The sequence below is a fragment of the Solanum verrucosum genome, unplaced genomic scaffold, assembly GCF_900185275.1.
Source record: "Solanum verrucosum unplaced genomic scaffold, falcon-dt-bn FXZP01000145.1, whole genome shotgun sequence".
NCBI lineage: Eukaryota > Viridiplantae > Streptophyta > Magnoliopsida > Solanales > Solanaceae > Solanum > Solanum verrucosum.
This window is the reverse complement of record NW_026020698.1, coordinates 899,399-922,333: the sequence shown is the minus strand read 5'-3', so window position 1 is coordinate 922,333 and position 22,935 is coordinate 899,399. Positions and strand designations below refer to the sequence as shown.

The 22,935-nt window shown below is 35.7% G+C and overlaps 1 protein-coding gene across 10 annotated transcripts in view; it reads left to right on the top strand.

Moving 5' to 3' along the window:
- LOC125812370 (GPN-loop GTPase 3) overlaps nt 1-5,153 on the top strand; it is a 267,756-nt gene extending 262,603 nt beyond the window's left edge. For 3 of the 10 annotated variants that reach the window (XM_049491879.1, XM_049491878.1, XM_049491877.1), the window contains exons 2-11: nt 68-93; nt 922-1,011; nt 1,137-1,228; nt 1,345-1,426; nt 1,540-1,625; nt 2,777-2,880; nt 2,969-3,099; nt 3,181-3,274; nt 3,547-3,602; nt 4,808-5,153. In XM_049491879.1, the coding sequence (XP_049347836.1) occupies nt 974-1,011; nt 1,137-1,228; nt 1,345-1,426; nt 1,540-1,625; nt 2,777-2,880; nt 2,969-3,099; nt 3,181-3,274; nt 3,547-3,602; nt 4,808-4,904 (780 nt within the window). In that variant the 5' untranslated portion in view covers nt 68-93; nt 922-973 and the 3' untranslated portion in view covers nt 4,905-5,153. Of the gene's footprint in view, nt 1-67; nt 94-757; nt 1,012-1,119; nt 1,229-1,344; nt 1,427-1,539; nt 1,626-2,776; nt 2,881-2,968; nt 3,100-3,180; nt 3,275-3,546; nt 3,603-4,807 lie in introns of those variants that run through there. The other 7 variants (XM_049491875.1, XM_049491874.1, XM_049491870.1 and 4 more) reach the window with 5 other exon arrangements.
- Nucleotides 5,154-22,935: the final 17,782 nt, after the last annotated feature.

The window sequence follows — 22,935 nt, the reverse complement described above, 5'->3', positions numbered from 1 at the left end:
GCTTTTTGACGCGGTAGTCGGTACAGAAAAAGAGGGGGGCTGGCTAAAAGGTGGAAGACGAAGAAGACTTCCTATTTCTCTCTGCAATTTCTGGTAACTTCTTGATTCTTCTTTCTACAAAAAAAATATATATGTCTATTTTTTATGGTTAATTAAATCTCTTTCTGTGTTATTTGTTATGTGTCTTCTTTTGCTGGTACCATTTTTCTTCGCGATCAATGGGTTGTTGGGTTTCTGAAACCAATAAGAGATTGGAATGTCTTATACATACATACCTCAAAATAAAAATACAAGTATTGAGTAGTTTGTTCTTGATGCGAGACCTTCATATACACAGTTGAGTGAATGTCGGTTCACTCCCAAACTCTATTTTCTTTACCTGCTAGAATCTTCTTCCCCTTTCCCTCACATCCCAACAATCACGCCTCAGTTTGTGTGTTGTGCTACTTTTTTCTTTATCCAAAGTCAGTTTATCTGAGGTATGTGGTAAAGCTGCTATAAAACAGGTACTTTCATAAAAAAGGGAACTTTTCATTGTTACATAACAATGAATTTGGTTAGCCATACTATATAATAAAATTTAAGTGACAATCAAAATAAACATTGTATTTAAAGTTTTAACTAACAATTCAATACAACCATACAAAACAAGCTGTAGAGCTTGCAGGGGCTGTTATATGAGCCTATTTCATAGAAATTCTTTTTAGCAGTTTTCAACTATACTTTTTTTTTTCTTTTTGACTCTATTAATGGGTAGTTCAGGTGATATTATCATGTTTATTTTCTCGTGATTATGCTTATGGGACATGCTGATGTACTAAGCTTCTTGTTCGCGGCTGGTGTGTGGTGTGCAACATACATGTTAGTTGCAGTTCTTGGCGTCTTTCAGATTTTCAGTTTTCTTAGAACCTGTGTCTTCAGTTGATCTCTTGGCCACGTGTAGAAGGAACATAAAAGGGAGTGATCATGGGCTATGCACAGTTGGTTATTGGCCCTGCCGGCAGTGGAAAGGTGATACCTGAATTATATTGTTTCATGTTACTGTAATGGACTTACCCTTGCTTTATACCTGGATGTCCTGGTATGGTTAGTTTCAGCTAGACTACATTTTTTTTACAGTCCACTTACTGCTCGAGTTTGTATCAACATTGTGAGACCACACGACGCACTATCCATATTGTGAACCTAGATCCTGCTGCAGAGAATTTTGACTATCCAGTGGCTATGGGTGAGTAGAGATGAAGCATTTTAAGTTATTTGAGTGGAGATAAATTATTTTAAGTAATTAGTTTGCTCTGTATATGTGTCTTAATTCTAGAATTAACTTACTGATATTTGCTGCAGACATCAGAGAGCTCATCTCGCTGGATGATGTTATGGAAGAACTTGGTTTGGGACCAAATGGTGGCCTTATGTATTGCATGGAGTATCCTTCCCTAAAAGATTGTCGTTTTTTGAGTCCCAGTTCTAATGAATGGAAACTTTAACATTCTACTTTTGTCCCTGATCAAATTTGTAATCCCTTGATGGTGATCTCAGACATCTTGAAGAAAATTTGGACGAGTGGCTAACAGAAGAGTTGGAAAACTACTTGGATGATGACTACCTAGTCTTTGACTGCCCAGGTACTTGTACTTTTGCCCTCTCATATTTGTTGTTCTTATTAGCAGTAGTACAATCATCATATAGGTATGTAATATTTTTCCTTTACACATTTACTGCTAACTCTCATGTGTAGACCTACAGAATTTTATTAGCAGTAGGCTAAGATACTAACCTAGAATATTACTAACATAACTTCATGTAAGTAAATACTCTGGGGACGTAGGATGGTGGACCATCTCGGAGAGTTTGACTAGCAGCTGTGTTTTTCCTTAAAATTGTCTTTTCATATGCTTGCCAATTAGATAGTTCATGGAATAAAATCAAGGGCTAGCTGTTTCTTGTTAAATGACTTTGGAATGTTGTACTACTGCACACATTTGTATCGAACCATCTAAATTGATTTTGAGATCTTATTGCCATGTTCATGTCCATGACATCCCTCCTTGTTTCTCGTGAGTATATTATCAGTGAATGAATATTGTATGCTCAGATATATACTCCTGATGATTAGTCAAGGATAGATTCATGTTGACTGATCTTAGAAGCTGATTGCATATCCTGTTGCTGGGTAGTAGACAGTTGTTTTAGAAAAAGAAAAATTAGTGAGATGAGAGAGAGTTTGAGATTCTGTTATCTGTTCTGTCGTACTTCCAATATTGAGATAATGGGTTATGCAACTTACGAGATTAAGAAGCTTCTACTCTATTGGACAATGATGGAGCAATCTTAGATATGAGATGAGAACTTAAGATTTTGTTATTTGTAAATGTATTACTTAAGGCTCACATCAAACTGAGAACCTCCTACCTTTTCCACTCATTGGGCTCCATCTTTCTATCCCAAGGAAATAGTTATGGTGTTTTCTCTTTCTCTTGTCAAGTCACTGAAGATTAAATATGATCAAGCAATTCATATTAGTTCAGTGCACTCATGTAATTCCTACTTAACTCAGGAAAAGTCCTTTCAAGTTTCCCAACTGTATTTCTACATTGTTATATTTTTGCTCTTTGGACATTTGTCTCCTGATTATGACTACCCACTATCTAAACTTCTACACTGACCAGTAGTCTTGTCTCTTAACAAACATATTTGTAGAAAGATATGCACAGATGCACTCACAGACACATAGACACATATATATAAAGATTACTTACTTCTCATCATTATATAGGCCAGATTGAGCTTTTCTCACATGTTCCTGTGCTGAAGAACTTCGTGGAACACCTGAGGCGTAAAAATTTTAATGTTTGTGTTGTATATTTACTTGATTCTCAGGTGCGTGGTCTTTACAAGTTGAATCTCTTCTTCTTTTTTCCCTCCCCTTCTGTTGTCCATGGATGTTCATGTTCTTTTGGTATCTCAGTTTATTACAGATGTGACCAAATTCATAAGTGGTTGTATGGCTTCACTCTCTGCTATGGTTCAACTTGAACTACCCCATGTTAACATACTCTCAAAAATGGATCTTGTGACAAACAAAAAGGAAGTTGAGAAGTTAGTCCTACTATAACCATCTTCTCTATGTCTTTGGCCCTTCATTGTTTTAGAGTTTATTAAAATATACTTTTCCTTTAGTTACTTGAATCCAGAGCCGCATCTGTTACTGGCAGAATTGAATCAGCGAATGGCTCCACAATTTCAAAAGCTTAACAAATCATTGATTGAAGTGGTAAGCTCTGATAGTTATGATGTTTCCAAGAATTTGTGTATTAGTTATTGAATTGACTATCATGTCTTTTGTACCTCATTATTGTCTTTTACATTGGTACTTAATGACAACTTAAAGAGGTTCTTTCTCCTAAATTAGATACGAGATTGTATAGGCTCGTAGGATATGCCTTGTCTGCCACTGATTTCGCTGTACTTGACTCATGGCTTTTTTCTAATGAAAAGATATAAGAAGAAAGTGATTCGTAATGGACGTTATTTTCTTGTGTACAGGTGGACCAGTACAGCATGGTGAGCTTTATCCCTCTTGACCTGAGAAAAGAGAGCAGGTAATATACTCGGGTGGTAAATTTGAGTAGGCATTTGGCCATAGAAACCTAAATAAATTACGTTATGTTTGATTATACGTTTTTCAAACAATATGAGGAATAATGTTAATTTTTTAGTGTACTTTTTCTAAATAAACATGAAATATGATTTATACCAATTTCTAAAAACTAGCAAAATCACCCAACTTGACTTAATAATATCTCAAACAATTCTTTAAGGGGTCGTTTGGTAGAGTGTATTAGGAAAATAATGCATGTATTAGCCTTGTGTATTACTAGTACCTTCTTTGTAAATAATTTTTTTAATGCAATACATACTGTTTTTAATGCATCAAACCAAACAATGCATTAAAATAATCTATATATAATTAATGCAAGCGTAACTAATACATGCATTGTTAATGCAAGCATTACTAATACATTCTATTTAGCATTATTCTTATACACTCTACCAAACGACCCCTAACTGCATTACCCTGTTTTAAATGATTCTGGTCCAGCTTTCTAGTTGGTGATTATAATGACATTGTAAAAGCTAGCAAAAGAATTTTATTCCTAAAACTGCTCTACACCACTAGGTGCATACCACTACGATTATACCAGCTTTTCTTGTACACAATCTCATAGATTTTTGAAAGGAAAAAAATGCTAATTAACAAAACCACTGGCAGAAATAGAACTGGATTATGCATTTATCAGATATGAACAGAGTGAGGATATTCTTGAAAAAAGTGAATATTTTTTATGGTCAGATGGGTCCTTAGCATATTCTACATGGGAAGCAGAGGTTTGTTTGGCCCGTAGATTGAATTTTAAAGCTTGATTTACTTATGGAAAATATGAATTTATTGATGTTTTTAGTGTCTCGACTGTCAATGTGTACCTGGTGCGCATTTTTTCATTCCCTGCTTCCTGTTCTGGGTTCTCATAGTAGTGTTGTCAAATAACAATGTGATGTTGACAGTAGAGTGATATATGTGCGTCTAGTGTCCAGATATTAGCCTTTTCTTATTGAAATTGCTTGGTTGGTAAACTTATGAGTACAAAGAACTTTCTGACATTAGGGATACATACATTAGATGTTTGAACCACCAGTCAAATGATAACTCATTTGTGTGAATGTGTATGTACATAGCCTGTTGAAAGGCACCTTTTGTGCTATGTAGTCTTAATGACCAAGACCAATGTTCTCTACCATTTTGCAGCATACAGTACATCTTATCTCAGATTGACAACTGCATCCAGTATGGAGAGGACGCTGATGTAAAGGTTAAAGATTTTGACCCAGAGGAGGACGATTAAAAGTTATTTTTCTTGACTCATTCTAAAATCAACAAGTTCTATTGAACTGTTGCTTTGGCAGGTGGTGAAAATGTATTAACAAGTGTCTTTTATGAGACTTACCTTTTTTGAGCTTCTGCTCATTAATTTTCTTCTGCATTATAACATGCTTCGAGGTAAAAAGACTGCTGTTCGCTGGAAATTTTCCCAGTTTCAAATCACAGCTTGTTGGACATTACGTTTTAGTAAAATTTCTCTTCTTTCTTTTGGGCTGATCGGATGATTTTCTACCCTCTTAGGGTTTGTTGGTTGTTGGTTAGAGTTATGTAGGGATCAGTTATGCATGGTATAGTTATTTCATTTTTTATCTTGCATCAAATTATATAATACGTTCTCTCACAACTTGTATATGTATTTGTTACTTTCTAAACTAACCAAACACTGTCTTTGGCATGTTCAATTTCATATATAGCTTATTTATGGTAGCAAACATGATACAAATTATCTAGGATTTAATGCACGGATAAATAAGCTCCTAACCAGCAATCAAACGATCTCTTTTGATTCTTTGATGTTTGTTATTAGTTCTGGTAGCCAGGAAACTAGGAAATGGGTGGTGAGTCAATAGGAAACGAAGGTAGAACTAAAAAGATTGGTGTGCCCCTAGGGGTGTGTTTGGTACTTGGGAAAATACTTTTATATTTTCTTTGTTTGGTTGGTTGGTTAAACCTTTTAAATAAAACTTTTTTAAGAAAAATGACTTGCTTAAAATTAAGGGAAAGACGTTTATAATGAAAATAGATAAAATAAGTTTCATAGACTTTTCCCAATGGTTGTCTTCTCCATTTGTGTAGGAGTGGAATTCAAATTTATTCCTAGTTAGAGACCATTGTGTTTTCTTAGGTTGAAGGGTTTAATGTGACACTAATTTGATTTTTTTTTGTTATGAATATGTTTAAGTAATTAAAAGGGAAAAACAAAAATGAGGATAAATCTAGTACAATTACATTACCTAACATATAAATTATTGTAGCTCACTTGTCTTAAACATATACACAAAAAGATGCTTTGTCCATGTTTAAACTATGGACTTATGGGAAGATAGCAAAATCTTGAACCAATCAGTCAAGAATAACATGTATTATATCATAACATGCGATAAAATATTATTTAGATGTTCAAGGAAGGATGTTTTTGTTTCCTTAGTTGATGGAATTAAAAAAAAACGATCTATGAAACTAAATAAAAGTATTTATGTTGTAAAACAAAGGTAGATGGGCGGATGCCACATGGAGCCCACCAATTTAAGGACTTTCATCACTTGTTATGGTGTAAGGCAAAGATGCATGTCATGTGGGAACCACCCTTTGGAGGACTACCATCACTTGACCAATTAATGGCCAAGTTATACATTTGTACATAAGCTTATGGCTATAAATAAGCGGCTATAAATAGCCGCATTTACGAATGAATATATACATATTGAAATACAGTACTCTCTATCTCTTTGCTTGTGTACTATCTCTATTGTTCTTCTTTTCAATTTAGTCTGTTAATCTTAGTTTGCTAAGTAGTTATTTTATAACATGTTATCAACATAAGATAGGTAAAAAGGGTAAGAATTTTATTTTTCTAAAAATGTCTAATAATTCTAAACTTGAATTTGTTGCCTTGGATATATCGGGCAAATAACTTGTCATGGATACTAGACGCTGAAATCCACCAGGATGTGATGGGCTCTAGTAGACACCATCAAAGATAATAACTAGGCATCCAACCAAGATCGTGTCAAAGCAATGATATTTCTCCGCCACCATCTTGATGAGGGGTTGAAAATGCAATACCTCACTATTAAAGATCCTCTTATACTGTAGAATAATTTGAAAGATAGATATGACTACCTGAAGTTGGTCATTCTTCCACAGGCGCGTCATGATTGGTTCAATTTGAGGTTACTACACTTTAAAAGTATAATTGAATATAATTCTTCCATGTATAAAATTATATCACAGTTAAATTTATGCGGAGGAGATGTCACTGAACATGCTAAGCTTGAGAAAACATACTCCTTATTTCCTCCCGTGCACATGCTCTTGCAATAGCAATATCGAGAAATGGATTTTAAAAAATATTTTGAACTACTTTCATATCTTCTTATTGATGAACAACATAACGACTTGTTGATTAAAAATCATGAAAGTCGGCTCGTTGGTTTTATGTCACTCTCTGAAGTGAATCAGGCAAATTATCACCTGCGAGAAAGAGGTTGTGGCTCCGATCATGGCCATGGCCCTGGTCGTGGTCTAGGTCATAAAATAAATTATAATTATGATGGTCGTCTTGCACCCAAAAATGACCAGCAGGATAAAAGGAAGGCTGAAAGACAAGAAGTGATGCAAAAGAAAAATTCAGAAAACGTATATCATAGATATGGAGGAATGGGGCACTGATCACATACCTATCGATCATCTAAGTGTCTAGTTCAGCTCTATCAGACATCCTTGAAAAAGAGGGATAATAATCCAGAAGCAAACTTTATCTCTAAAGATAATGTTGAGCCCATACATAAGATGGATAATAATGCAGAACCAAATTTCATCTCTGAAGATAATATTGAGCCTATGCATCTGGATGTAGCTGGTTTCTTTCTATTCCCTGAAGGAAAATGATCAGTGACGAGCCCGCGATAATCTAGATAATTTCCTTTTCTGTTTGCTAGTACTAGTCGGTATGTTTATGTTTTTCTAATCCATGTTAATATAATAGCCATGTTTAATAGTAATATTTTACTTTGTTTATATATTTTTTGAAAAAATATGGATATGCCCCAAATTTCGTTTGGATCAATAGTCAATCATGAGGATATTTGTGTAGTTGACAGTGGAACAACACATGCCATATTTAAAGATGAGAGATATTTTTCTTACTTGCTTAGAAGAAAAGTAAATGTTACTACAATTTTTGGTAATTCGAAATTGATTGAAGGCTTTGAAAGAGCTACTATATTTCTGCCTAAGGGGACAAAACTTGTTATAGAAGATGCGTTGTTCTTTTCTAAATCCCCAAGAAACTTGTTAAGTTTTAAAGATATCTGCCGAAATGGATATCATATTGAAACGCTAAATGAAATGAATATTGAATACCTTGGTATAACCAAGAATGTCTCAGGCCAGAAATGTGTTTTGGAGAAATTACCAACCTTATCTTATGGCTTATATTATGTAGAAATTAGCACAATCGAAGCACATTCGATCGTAAATCATAAGTTTACTGATTTAAATGTGTTTGTGCTATGGCCTGACCGAATAGGCCATCGTGGATCAATAATGATGAGACGAATCATTGAAAATTCAAATGGACATTCGTTAAAGAACCTGCAGATTCTTATGAGTGATGAGTTTTCATGCGTTGCTTGTTGTCAAGGCAAATTGATTACTAGGCCATCACCGCTGAAGGTTAACATTGAATCCCCTCAATTTTTAGAATGCATACATGGGGATATATGTGGACATATTCACCTATCTAGTGGGTTGTATAGATATTTTATGGTCCTAATAGATGCATCTTCAAGATGGTCTCATGTGTGTCTCTTATCGTCTCGCAACCTGGCGTTTGCAAAATTATTGGCACAAATAATACGATTAAGAACACAATTTTTAGATCATCACATTAAGGATATTTGCCTTGATAATGTTGGAGAATTTACGTCTCAAGCTTTTGATGATTATTGCTTATCAATAGGGATAAAAGTTGAACATCATGTGGCTCATGTTCATACCCAAAATGGCCTTGCTGAGTCATTTATTAAGCGCTTACAATTGATAGCAAGACCTCTACTTATGAAAACTAAGTTGCCCACTACCGTTTGGCGTTATGCTATCTTACATGTAGCATCACTTGTTCGTCTCAGACCGACTCATTATAATAAATATTCTCCGTCATAATTGGTGTTTGGTCATGAACCAAATATTGCTCATCTATGAATTTTTGGATGTGTTGTATATGTGCCAGTAGCACCACCTCAGCGCACTAAGATGGCCCCCAAATAAGGTTAGGCATATATGTTGGGTTTGATTCACCCTCCATAATTCGCTACCTTGAGCCATTGATGGGAAGTTTATTCACTGCAAGATTTGCAGATTGTCCATTTGAAAGTTTTTCGCAATTAGGGGAGAGAAAAAGGAACTTAGAAGTGAAATTACATGGAAAGTTTCATCATTATCTCATTTTGATCCACGTTCCCCTATGTGTGAACTGGAGGTCCAGAAGATCATCCATTTGCATAACATAGCAAATCAAATGTCAAACACATTTACTGATTTAAAAAGGATAACTAAGTCGCATATCACCGTAGAAAATGTGCCTATCCGAATTGATGCTCCAATAAGTTCATCTAATAGTGTCATAGCTTTTGAATCTCATATACGCCTAAACCGTGGTAGACCATTGGGTTCATAGGATAAAAATTCTAGAAGTACGAAAAATGACACTATAAAAGAATCTCACGAAGAGATTCAAGATCTGATTAATCATGATATTTCTGAAGAAATTAATGACCCCGAGTCTCAAGTGAATGAAGAACTATCAATAAGTTCTTCGAATAATGGGATGAAGTTAAATCAATCAGAAATTATGGTGGAGAATGTTTTTGCTTATAACATTGCACTTAACATTATGCAAGACAATGAGTATCTTGAACCTCTATTTGTTGAAGAATGTCGACGAAGATGTGATTGGCCAAAATGGAAAGAGGCAATTCAATCAAAATTGAATTCACTTGCTAAACATGAGGTTTTTGAAACAGTAGTCCAAACGCCTAATGATGTTAAATCAGTTGGCTATAAATGGGTCTTTTTAAAAACAAAATGAGAGAAATGAAATTGTAAGATACAAGGCACGCCTTGTTGCACAAGGATTCTCTCAACTACCCGGTGTCTATTATGAAGAAACATATTCACCGATTATGGATGCAATAACTTTTTGATATCTCAACGATTTAGTTGTACATGAAAATTTTGAAATACATCTAATGGATGTGGTTACAACTTATCTTTACGGTTCACTTGATAATGAAATTTATTTGAAAATTTTAGAAGGACTTAAAATGAATGAAGCATATAGTTCAAAATCTCATGAAATGAGCTCAATCATATTACAAAAGTCATTATACTGCTTAAAACAATCGTGGCGCATGTGGATAATCATCTCAGTGAGTACTTGATGAATAAAGGATATATGAATGATGTCATTTGTCCTTATATTTTTATTAAGAAAATGGCATCAGAATTTGTTATATTTGACATTTATGTTGATGACATAAATCTCATTGGAACCTCTAAGAGGTTCAAAAGAAAATTGAATATCTAAAGAAAGAATTTGAGATGAAAGATCTTAGAAAGACAAGACTTTGTCTTGGTCTGCAAATTGAATATTTAGCAGACGGGTCTTCATCTATCAATCTGCCTATACTGAGAAAATTTTAAAACGATTCTACATGGACAAAGCACATCCATGAAGTACTCCAATGGTTGTTCGATCACTTGAAGTGAGTAAAGATCTATTTCGACCTCAAGAAGAGAATGAGGAACCTCTTGATCCTGAAGTACCATATCTTAGTGCAATTGGTGCACTTATGTATCTTGCTAATTCTAGGAGACTTGACATAGAATTTTCTCTTAATTTGTTAGCAAGATATAGTTCTTCTCCTACACAAAGACATTGAAATGGAGTTAAATATATATTGCGTTATCTAAAAGGGACCAGTGATATGGGTCTATTTTATACTGACAAAGATAGTGTAGATCTTGTTGGTCATGCAAATGCAGGTTATTTATCTAACCCACATAAAGCTCTATCTCAAACAGACTATTTGTTCATATACGGAGGTACTGCTCTATCATGGAGATCTACGAAGCAGTTTATTGTCGCTACTTCTTCAAATCATACTGACATAATACATATTCATGAAGCAAGTAGAGAATGTGTATGGTTGAGATCAGTTATACATTTCATCAAAGAAAGATGTGGTCTGAATTGTGATATCACGGTACCCACAGTCCTCTTTGAAGACGATGATGCATGAATAGCTCAATTAAGAGGAGGCTTCATTAAATGAGATAGAACGAAGCACATTTCACCAAAATTATTCTTCACACATGATCTCCAGAAGAATGGTAATATTGATGTACAACAAATTCGTTCAAGTGATAATCCAACAGATTTATTCACCAAACCTTTACCAGCCTGAACTCTTGAATAGATGGTACACAAGATTGGAATGCGAAGACTTAATCATTTGAATTGTGGGTTTTATCATGGGGAGTAAACTACGCGTTGTACACTTTTTCCCTTAGTCTAGATTTTGTCCCACATGATTTTCCTAGAAAGGTTTTTAATGAGGCAACATGTAATGCGTATTATGAATGTCTATGTATATTTTTTCAACTTTTCCTTTACATGGATATCCAAGGGGAGTATTGTAAAACAAAGGTGGATGTCACGTGGAACCCACCAATTTAAGGACTTTCATCACTTGTTATGGTGTAAGGCAAATATGCATATCATGTGGGAACCACCCTTGGAAGACTACCATCACTTGACCAATTAATGGCCAAGTTATACATATTGAAATACAATACTCTCTATCTCTTTGCTTGTGTACTCTCTCTATTGTTCTTCTTTTCAATTTAATTTGTTAATTTTAGTTTGCTAAGTAGTTATTTTATAACAATTTCAATTTTTTCTAATGAGGTTATTTTTAATATACAAAAATAAAAACTGCTCAACCTGAGTAATAATATATAATAGATTGAAAGGAGTTGAGATCACGTATTAGTGTAGACGGGTAGTAGTCGTAGTAATAGTCAATTTTTTTGTAGTTTTTGTTATTTATTGTGTTTTCGATTATCACACTATTTTGATATTTGTTAGTATTCCTTTTTTGTAGATTTTACATTGTGTTTCTTATTAATGACTATATTTTCTTCATTGTTCTCTTCTTCGGTTCTTCCTCTACTTGGGTTTGATACACTTGAGGTAAGGGCTTTTGAAAATAATCTTTTTATCTCCACGAGGTAGTGATAAGGTCTGTGTACACTCTACCCTCTCCAGACTTCACTTAGTGGTATTTTGCTTGGTATGTTGTTGTTGTTGATCTTATTTATATTGTGTTTTGTTTTTAATATTACATTATAATTTATTTATTTTTAATGTGACATCACTTACAGAAAATTGTACATACACCACTGCATTTAAGGATGACAAATGATGTGGGGGTGATTGCGGAGCTAACTCCCATAAATTCGTAGAGACTCCAAACCATCGACAACACCCACATAATAAATACTTTTTTGATCTGTTCCGTGTACATTTGTTTCGCATAATTTTTTAGCTGAGTTTGATAGTAGAATTCAAAATTTAAAAAATCATGTACACTTCAATAGTATTAATTTAATATAATGACTTGAAGTTAATTTCTTAAAGGTCAACTGCAGTTTAAATACTAAGCTTATCGTATTGTTGTCCTCACTGAACTGTCATAATCTTGTGCAATTTTCTATTTTCATTGTATTTGTAATCGAATGGTTTCAAGATGAAAAATAAGTAGATGAAAGTTCATTAGATATCAAATGCATAACAAATTGTTATGCCAAATTTAATTATACTTTATTTATATTATATTTCGTTTAGACTGATACACTTTTCATTATGAAATATTACAGAAGTTATACACCATATTTACTTAACAAGGGGATGAATTAACAAGGGAAAATTATGCGGATAAGTAAATATATACTAGTTAATTAGCTAACATAGATATAGTTTAAATTAATTACGGCTCACAACTTAATTTTAGTTGTAATTACGTCACCTCTCTCCTCTCTTCCTCTCTTTCGTCTCTCTCCTCTTTTATACATATACAAATACAAATTATACATATACATATACAATTATATGACAGATATACAAATACAATAATCTCTCTACGCTCTCTGCCCTCTCTCACTCGCCTATCTCCTCCCTTTCTCAATCTCGCTCACCACATATACAAATACATATGTATACCAGTTACATATACAATTATATGACAGATATACAAATACAATAATCTCTCTACACTCTCTGCCCTCTCTCACTCGCCTATCTCCTCCCTTTCTCAATCTCGCTCACCACATATACAAATACATATGTATACCAGTTACATATGTACAATTATTTGACAGATATACATATACAATTCGCCTCTCTCCCCTCTCTACCCTTTCTCGCTTGCCTCTCTCCTTCTTCTAACATGTAACTACGAATCGTAATTAGCAAACTATAGTTACTTAGCATAATTAAGTTACTTTTTGAATGGGTATATGCGAAAATTCCTTCCATTTTGGGCGACATAACTAGAATGTCTCCCGTTAGACAATTTTATGGAAGTTGGACCTGAATCTATGGGTAGGTAGAAGTCCATTTATTCGTACAAAATTCCCTTCGATGCAAGATATTTAACCAATAGAGAATACACATTTTGTCACAAAAAAATCAATTGTGTATCTCCGTCAAACTTGACAATTTTAGGGTACTCAATGTTCGCAACAAATTTCCTTAAGGGCTGAAAATTAACTGCAAGCAAAATAAATAAAAGAAAAATGTGATTTTTATTAATGAATCATTGTGAGTATAATTCTGTTGTTTTCTTGATTCTTCTCTCCTAAACTTCTCCAAGATTTGAGGGCCTTCAATAGCATACTTCTCGAATTGTTGGATGATGTAGACCTCCTTGAGATGTGGTTGATCTCTAAAAACACCGGGAAGCGCTTCGTCGTTTCAAGTCGATCTCCAGGAAGAATTCCGTTGACCGCTCCTTCGAAGAGCTATGTAATTGGTGTTGTACCTTTCTCCAATTGCAGAATGCTTATTAAAGAGTTTTCTTAATGCCCTTAGAATGTCATGTACATCCCCTATTTATAGTTGTAGGGGGTGGACAAGGTTGCATATGATTGGTAAAAGATGTCATTTTGACATTTGGTGAATTGTGATTGGTTCTTGCAATTGTTTGGGACTACCACCTCATTTGGACACGTGGTGCCACCTTATTGGTCTTGGGTGCCTAGTCACTATGATACGTGGCATGAGTTTGGGCTTCAACGTGAAATGGACCTTGGATTTGAATTTAATAAAATGACTTTATTTATTTGTAAATCCCAAATTAATCATTCAGCCCAAATGAGCATGAATTTAATTCAAATTTTGTATGAATTTAATCCAATAAAATTTATGTGTCTACAAATTCCCCTTACTTTGAGACTTGTCGACGTACGGGCTTGCCGAAGTTTGCCGATGAGACTTGAAGTACTCATGAATGCGTTTTCATTTTTTGAGACTTATCGACGTATAGGCTTGCCGAAGTTTGGCGACAAGACTTGAAGTATTCATGAATATGTTTTCATTTTTTTGAGACTTGTTGATGTGAATGCTTACCGAATTTGACGACAAAAGTTGAAGTCTTCATGAATGTGTATTCATTTTTCGAGACTTGTCGACGTATAGGCTTGCCAAATTTGACGACGAGAGTTGAAGTCTTCATGAATGCATTGTTGAGACTTCAAGAGTATTTGTTTCTTGTCGTCATATTCTAACTAGGCCACTCCAAATGATTTGTTTGTAGTGATCTCAATTTTATTTTTTTAAAACATTCTTGCTTGACAACCACGTGGCCCCGGCCCCTTTATATTGATTTCAAATAGATGGGTCTAGTGAGTGGTAACATTTTTTTCCATGTGATCTTCATTGCAAGGCGTCATACAATCAAGAAGATTGATTGGAATTTTAAATCAAACAAAAAGAATATTAACTTTCCTTTGGTATCCAAGTCAATTAAGATATTCTTCTTTCCTTAACTCTTTGGTTCATCCTTACATATTGGTGTGGCTTCAAAATGGATAGTGAATATCTCAACCCAAATCAGATTTTCTTCTTCTAAATTCACTTTATTATGCCTTGTGAAAGGATTAGAAATCTTTCACAAGAATCTCTATATAATCCTCTCCAATGCACAAAGAATTTCATCACACAAAATTTTAGGCACTGCAAAAAACAAGTTATCCGAGTGTATTTAACTGTTTAGCTGCGGCGTCGCTTGTTTTTTTTTTCCATCAAATCGAGAGACATATCCTCCATCATATCTCAAAATCTTCAAGAAAAAACACTCTTTCTACTTTCTCAGGTAACTTTGAATCTTGTTTAGCAGTAACACGTTTTGATGGTTCAGCTTTGTGCGTCTATAGTGTAAAATTCATATATAATTGTAGAAAACCGAAATCACAAGCCGTCTAATTTTTCCAAAATTAGAAACACGGGGCTATACCATAAAAAAATCACAGCCAAACTTCTATTCCATTGCTACACTTTTAATCTTCAATGTTGAACCTGTTTTTGATTGTCAGATTTGGGCGTCCGTACTGTAAAATTCATATCTAATTGTAGAAAGATGAAAATCGCAAGCCGTTTGATTTTTCCAAAACTAGAAACATGGAACTACGACATGTAAAATATTTGTAGCCAAATTCCTCTTCAATTGCTACAGTTTTGATCTTCAATGTTGAACCCATTTCTGATTGACAGATTTGCGCGTCTGTAGTGTATAATTCATATCTCGAGAAAATTGAAATCGCAAGTCGTTTGATTTTTCTAAAACTAGAAACATGGAACTACGACATATAAAATATTTGTAGCCAAATTCCTCTTCAATTGCTACAGTTTTGATTTTCAATATTGAATTCATATTTTAATGGTTAGATCTTTTTGTCTCTTGATTTCTCCAATTGTGTTTTCGCCGAAGTAACACATTTTTTTTTAGAGCCACACTGTGCAATCTTGATTTCCAGTAGCGACAATGGACAATTTTTCTGGCAAAGTCAGAACTGAAAAAGTTTTCCTCCTGAAGTCTTCCACTCATCAAAATGTTGTTGCCGCCATCCCTCTTCGTCATGATGGGAATCTTAGCAGTTGGAGTGTTCCTCCTCTCAGATTTGGTGAGGTTGGCTATACGTCTAGCTATTGGGAGTGGGTAGAGGATGTGCTCGCCCATTGCAAGGAGACTTTGGACAACATCAAGACTTATGATGCTATCTTTGCTTCAATGTTCACATATGACCATAACGAAAATGTTCTCCAGGCCTTTTGCGAGAATTGGCGTCCATCCACCAATACGGTCTCTACCTTTGTTGAAGAGTTATCTATTTCTTTATGGGATTTGAGAACCATTGGAAGTCTTTCTATTCATGGTTCCTTTTATGATGAAGTTATACCCTTGGCTAAGGAGTTTAACATATATAGATGATCAAGGGAAGTATTTTCTCCCAAGAAGCTGATCCTACTTGTTTTCGACGTTCTATCGACTTACTAGAGCTCCATAGACTGAGTTTCGTTTGAGAATGGAAAAAGTTCTGGTTAAGGGGACCAAGAAAATATGTTGAGCCTTCACCAAGGACGTCTAAAAGTCGTACAAAACCAAGGATGAATCATGATCCTTCTGGAAATATTGATATGAGCTTTATACCACGAACCGAAGAAGATAATACTCCTTTTGTCGAGCTTGGCATAGAAGAATCACTTAGAGATGAGACTTATCTGGCGGCTTTTCTTGCATGATGTCTTTGAAAGTTTGTTCTTCCTAACAAGAAAGATGATTGTATTCGTGCTAGTGTCTTCAAAGTTGCAAGCTTGATGGCTCATGGGGAAATATTTTTTTTGGCGGTTTCGGTCCTTGCAAGCATCTATCATGGCCTCAAGGATATATCCACTTCTTCAAACTTCTGTGCTTGTGATATACTACTTCCCATTCATTATGTACATGGATGGATAGGTGAGTACTTTGAGACCTACTATCGTGTTACCCGCCCCAACGAGGTGTGCGAATGTGGCAAATTTCTACTGAAAAGATGGCAAAACATTTTGACCTTGTTGATCATCGCAAGTTATTTCAACAAGTATATGTGCATAACCTCCACAATCTGGCCATGCTATAAAGAAAAGAGCAGCATATTGATGATAGTGGAAAATGGTCCACTTCATGAAGCGATTTTCTCATAGGCCTTCGTTCAAGTTTTGTCACTTTGAGGTGATGAACTGATTGTGGAGCCTTATAGCCCTCACCCGATTTATTCGACAATTTGGGTATTGTCAAGATGTTCCTGGTGCACTGATAGAGCAGCATTATGATGGTTCACTGCTAGCTTTGGTGCAACTATGGGATTCATGTGTTCGCCTTGGAAGCTCTTTGAAGATCATCATACCAATGTGTCCATCCAATAAGGGGTCTTTAATTACTCATGAGTATTCAGACTGGTGATTGTCCCATCGAGAGATTTTGCTGAGACGAAGTACCCACATAATTTTGAGAGGTCCGAAAAAGGATGATGCCTTTTTACCAACCAAAGGAGAACAACTTCAAGAAAAGCTTCCTTACTCTTTAAAGTCCAAGGTGACACCAAATATCCCTCCGCAATCTGTCAAAGTTGTTTCCAAGTCTAAAAATTCGAAGGTCAAGGCTACACATGTGGATAATGGAGTTAAGAGTCCTCTACAGACTCCCAAGGTAGCCAACATCACTGATAACGAGGTGATCGACATAACTCTCAAGAGGAAGAAACATTCCAGCTCATCGGACAAAAGTGTTGAAAAGTCACTTGCATTGCACCATCTTGTACAAACATGTCCAAAACGTCTATTTCACTCCATGAGATTGGCATCAGTACTAGTGCATCCTCTAGCTCCAACAAGAGCAATGTTAGCCAAGACCTACATTGGAAGCGTTTGAAGAAAAAGCCTAAGTACTTTTACAAACAACAATGTGAGTTTGCTGAATTGGATTCCATTAGTATTGAAATTGCGATCTTTTAAGATGGTATTGCGGGATTTACAATGCCCTTGACAGAATTGGCACATCAGGTAAAATTCACCTCTTGAATATTTCTCTAAACTTGCCTTTTATTCCTCATTGGATATTAATTCTATTTTTTTAATTACCCAGTTGGGTCTTGGGGAGATCCCTAGCGATGTAGATGGCTTTCGAGGAGTTGGTTCCCCTAATACAGGTGAATTCAACAAGTATCTTTTGATGCTTTCAAAATCATTTCGACATGATTGGTCCAGTGGAAAGGAGCATCATTTTTTATTAAATGATTAAAGGGTTGACATCATCCGGCCAGGTTAGAGATGAATCTCTGAATGAATGTCAAATTTCCTTGTAGACTGCGGAGGTCTCTCAAGCTCTTTGGCTCATGCATTTTTTGGATGACATTATTCTTTGTGGGATTAACTTCAATTCCACGGTAATGCACAATAAAGCCAAGAAACTTTCCTGTGGTAACCCCAAATGCACATTTGAGTTGATTCATCTTCAAGTCAAATTTCCTTAACCTCTCAAAAACAATTCAAAGGTTTTCAAGATGGTGTTCCCTTTGTTTCGTCTTTACCACCAAGTCATCGACGTAACATTCCACCCTCTTATGAAGCATGTCATCAAATATGTTTTGCATTGCACGTTGGTAGGTGGCACTAGCATTCTTTAGACCAAAGGGCATCACTTTGTAACAATAGATCCCTTTTTGAGTTCGGAAGGCAGTGTATTCTTCATATTTTGGAGACAGTCTGATTTGATTATATCTAGAAGACCCATCCATAAATGACATAGTTTCATGCCTAGTTGTAGCATCAACCATGAGCTCAATGATTGGCAGAGGGAAGTCATCTTTTGGACATGCCTTGTTCAAATCTTGAAAATCAATGCAGACATGTATTTGACCATTCTTCTTTTTAATCTGTACAATATTTGAGATCCACAATGGGTACTTCACTTCTCGGATAAATCCAGCTTCGATGAGCTTGTTGACCTCCACTTCAATTTGTGTTACCAACTTAGGGCAAAACACTCGTTGTGACTGTTTTGTAGGATGTGTTCCATTTTTTATCCCCAAATGATGAATAGCTATCCTGGGACTAAGGCCCGTCATTTCTCTGTGCGACCAAGCAAAAATGTCTTTTTACTCAACCAATAACTTGAAGTATTTCCTCTCTTCTTGTGGTGTTAGAAGTGCACTAATAAAGGTTTGGCGTGGATCTTTTAGAGTGCCAAGATTTAGTTCCTTGAGGTCGCCTATGGTTGATTGTACGCCATCCTTTAGTTTAGGAGGAGCCTCTTGGACATCAACATTTATATCATCAATGTGTGGACCTTTTTCCACTATTATGTGATAGGATGATTGTATCAAGTTTGAATCTTCCCTCCGACTTGCTACCAAGACTTTGATGGCTTCTCCTTGCTTATTTTTTTTTTTTCATGAAGCTAGTTGGTGAAAAGAACAATGTTTCTTTTTACCTTCAACGAACCATCTGTGGTAATTGATAAAACAGACTTTCTCTTCATACTTGATGGGAAGACACTATGAATCTCTTTGTTATCGGTCACATCACAAAAATCTTGATTTTCTTGCTCCAACAATATTTTTCCCGATAATGATTTCCTTTTTGCTCCCAAGCGATGAAATACAGAGGTCTTTGAGGTGGTGGCATCTCCCTCCATTTGTTTGGAAAATTCCTCTTCATCTTTGTGGCCTAATCTTTCAAATGCAGAGACACGGGGTGTCAATCTCCCAATGCGTTCAAACACCAAAGTCCATCGTGGTGTTTTACCCTCCTTAGACTCCTTTGTTTTTTCTACAAAGGTGTGGTGGGATGAAGTTATTTCCTTTTCCTTCTTAGCTGAAATCCAAAAAGTCTACGGCAAGCTGAATCCTAACCCAAACCTAGGAGTGGCGACATAATATCCTTGCTTTCTCAACCGCATTTGAGACTTTGTAAGCCAATGTATCTTTTCACCAGTGACTTCATCCCTGAGTTCTCCTAATTTTGCTGGATTTGAGAAGTTGTAACCTGATTTTTCAAATAATGTGAAGACCTTTTTATCAAAGTTCCCTTTTATCTTACCAACTTGGGTATTGCTTTTGGATGGCTCCAAAGGGATATACGGGACTTGTGCCACTGGGACAGTCATTTTCTCCTTCAAATCTTGGAATGTTGAGTGACTCAATTCTTTCCTCGGTGGGTGAACATGTTGAGTACATTCCTCTAGCAGTGTTTTTCCCCTTTTTCGACCTTCACGTGGAATGTAGTGAAAAATTGGTTTCTCATTATCAATATTGGTCTGCATGTCTCCATTAGATGGTGAAAGATTAATGGGAACCTCTTCTATTCTCTTCTTATACATCTTGATAACGACCCATTGAACTTTACTATCTACGAGATCAATTGAGTCAGCTTGTGTAGGTTCATCTATATTTGATCTTCTGGAATCTAAATAGAATTTTGCATATGCAAAATATGACTCTGTCTCAGTGAAAGGATTGATTTCTACATCACTTTTTTCCAACTCTCCATCTTCATATACTTCATGCATTGATGCAAAGTAAATGGCACCACTCCATTTTCATGAACCCAAGGAAGTCCGAGCAACAAGTTGTATGATTTTTTAGCATCTATAACATGAATCAAAGTGTTTGATTTCATGTCGCCAATGGACAATCCTACACGAATCTTCCCTATGGATCATTTTCCTCCTTGATTGAAACCTTGGATCGTTAGGTTACTTTTGGACAATTCATCAGTATAGATCCCATATCCTAACACTCTCTCGAGCTGAGTGTTAGGATATGGGACTAGGGCTCACCCTCTCGTGCTGAACCTCATGTCGACCCACTCCATATGCCATCAGTCTAGCGGTCTTAGTTTCGTGACCTCTCTCTCGAGCAACTTGAAAACACATGAATGGTTTTGTATTTGCAACTACAAACCCATTAAATTAAACCGCAATCACTAGGTGAAATCACCATTAAAATACATCTAACCTATCAGCAAACAAGACCCAACAATAATATCAACACATATTTGCTAAATCACACCCCAAGAATGGGGGTTTTAGCTAGACATGAGCAAGACATAGAAATTTATACCAAAATGAGTTTGCATTCAAATGGGTATGAAGATTTAAGTCTTGTTACAGGCCAAGAATGAAGAATCCAAGAGACCCAACTCCGAATCTAGAAGATGAAACCCTTTCAAAGTTAGAGTAAAAATATCAAAAAGTACTATTCTATCTAGAAATTATAATAATTGTCCGACTCCTTAAAATAAAATTCTAACTAGTATTTATAGTTATTACATATTTGTGTTGCAACGAATCATTCGGTGTCATTATTCGGAATCGCCGATAAACTTGGCGATTCGCCCTTTGGTGTAGTGCATCACCGTCTTGCACCAACCTTCAGCATCGTTGTGCTCTGTGTCATTGGGTGACATAGTACTGATTCGCGAAACTATTCGGCGATACACCGACTGCTCCCTTTCTCCGCCGACTTGATCCTTTCCTTCAGGGCTCAGCACACTGAAACAAAAGGCGAAGTAACAATCCTTCGGCGACTCGCCAAGTGGACTCGACGATTCTCAGGCCTTCATTTCTTCGTTCTTTTTAGCCTTTTCATTCCTTTTTGCGAAATAGTGTCCATGATTTCCTTCAAACTTCAAATACCTGAAACTTAAGGGTTTTCATCAGATATTGAGATAAAATAAGCATTTGAGGACACAATTTCTATTAAAATATAGCCCTAGATGAGTCCAATTTGTGGACTCATCACCACTCAGTGCACCCCAAGCAAGTATTGTAGGTAGGGCCCTGGGGCGTTGCGCCACTCAGTGCGACCCAACCCACCTGCTGTAGTTTAGGGGCTGGCGCCCCACGCCACTCAGTGCGTCAGGGTCGCCAAGTCCCTTACCCTTCTGTCCTTCTTCCCTTTTGAGTTCCCTCAAATCGTACGTATGTTTTATAATTGATATTCATACTCTAAACTACATCTAAACATAGAGAGATCATTCATAACATAAATCATAACCCTTGAATCCATAATTCAAATTCAAGGTAGAGTTAAGAGTCAAGACTTGAGAGTTCATTGGAGTCATTTTGAGAAGTCATTTACAAACTTTTAAAACTTGTTTTAAGACTTGAGTACTTGAGTTTGAGGAAGAGTAGAGTTGAGTTCATTTTCTTTAAAATGATATATGAGAACCAAGTATTCTCAAGAGTAAATGTTTTTACATTTAAGATGAGAGGAAACATCAATTTCCAAAAGAGTTCATGGGGAGTTTTGAGTACTATCTCTTTTTAGAGAAACCTTTTGAGTAATAATCTCAAAGTTGAGGATGAGGAAATGTTTTTTGAAAAAACATATGAGCTAATTTATATTTTGGGAGTAGTATTGAGCACCGATATGGGATAGTTCAAACAACTCACAACCCCCATAAACCATATAGCCAACGTTGGTAGAAAGGGTGGGAATTTTTAGATTATTACTTATTGCTTTTAAGCATAGAATAGTGGATCCACTTAGTTAAGGAGTTATATACCCTGTCAAGGTATATGACAGTTCTGGAAGCGTGGATGAGACGTTGTATCATCACATAGCTCATAGTGATGGTTGTCGGTTAGAGAATCTCCCAAACAGAGTTATATTGTATTTTTACATACAAATTGAGTTATATTTTGTATTTTTGAATACATTGAGTTGTTATCTACTATTTTAAATGCTTTATGTAAACTTCATCTCTATTGTTATTTTTATACTGCATTGAGTTGAGCATCCATGAGTTGAGGTTGAGTTGAGTAGATTCGAGGTAAGTATGTTTCCTTCTTTCCAAAGTTCAAGCTTTGATGTTATGTTCAGTTTTCCCCTTACATGCTCGTATAATCAATGTACTGATGCCATTTGGCCTGCATTGTTTCATGATTCAGATAAAGGTATCAACCAGCACGTCGTTGATCCAGATGAGTTCCATAGGTTTTTAGTGAGCCTCCTTATTTTCGGAGGATCCCTTATTTATCTTTAGTTATTTTAGTTTGTTAGGATTATCGAGGGTCTTGTCCCGACATCCCTCATAGTATTAGAGGCTTCATAGATAGATAAACAGTAGTTGATGAGTCTTTTCATTTTCAATTGTTTATGTTAAGACT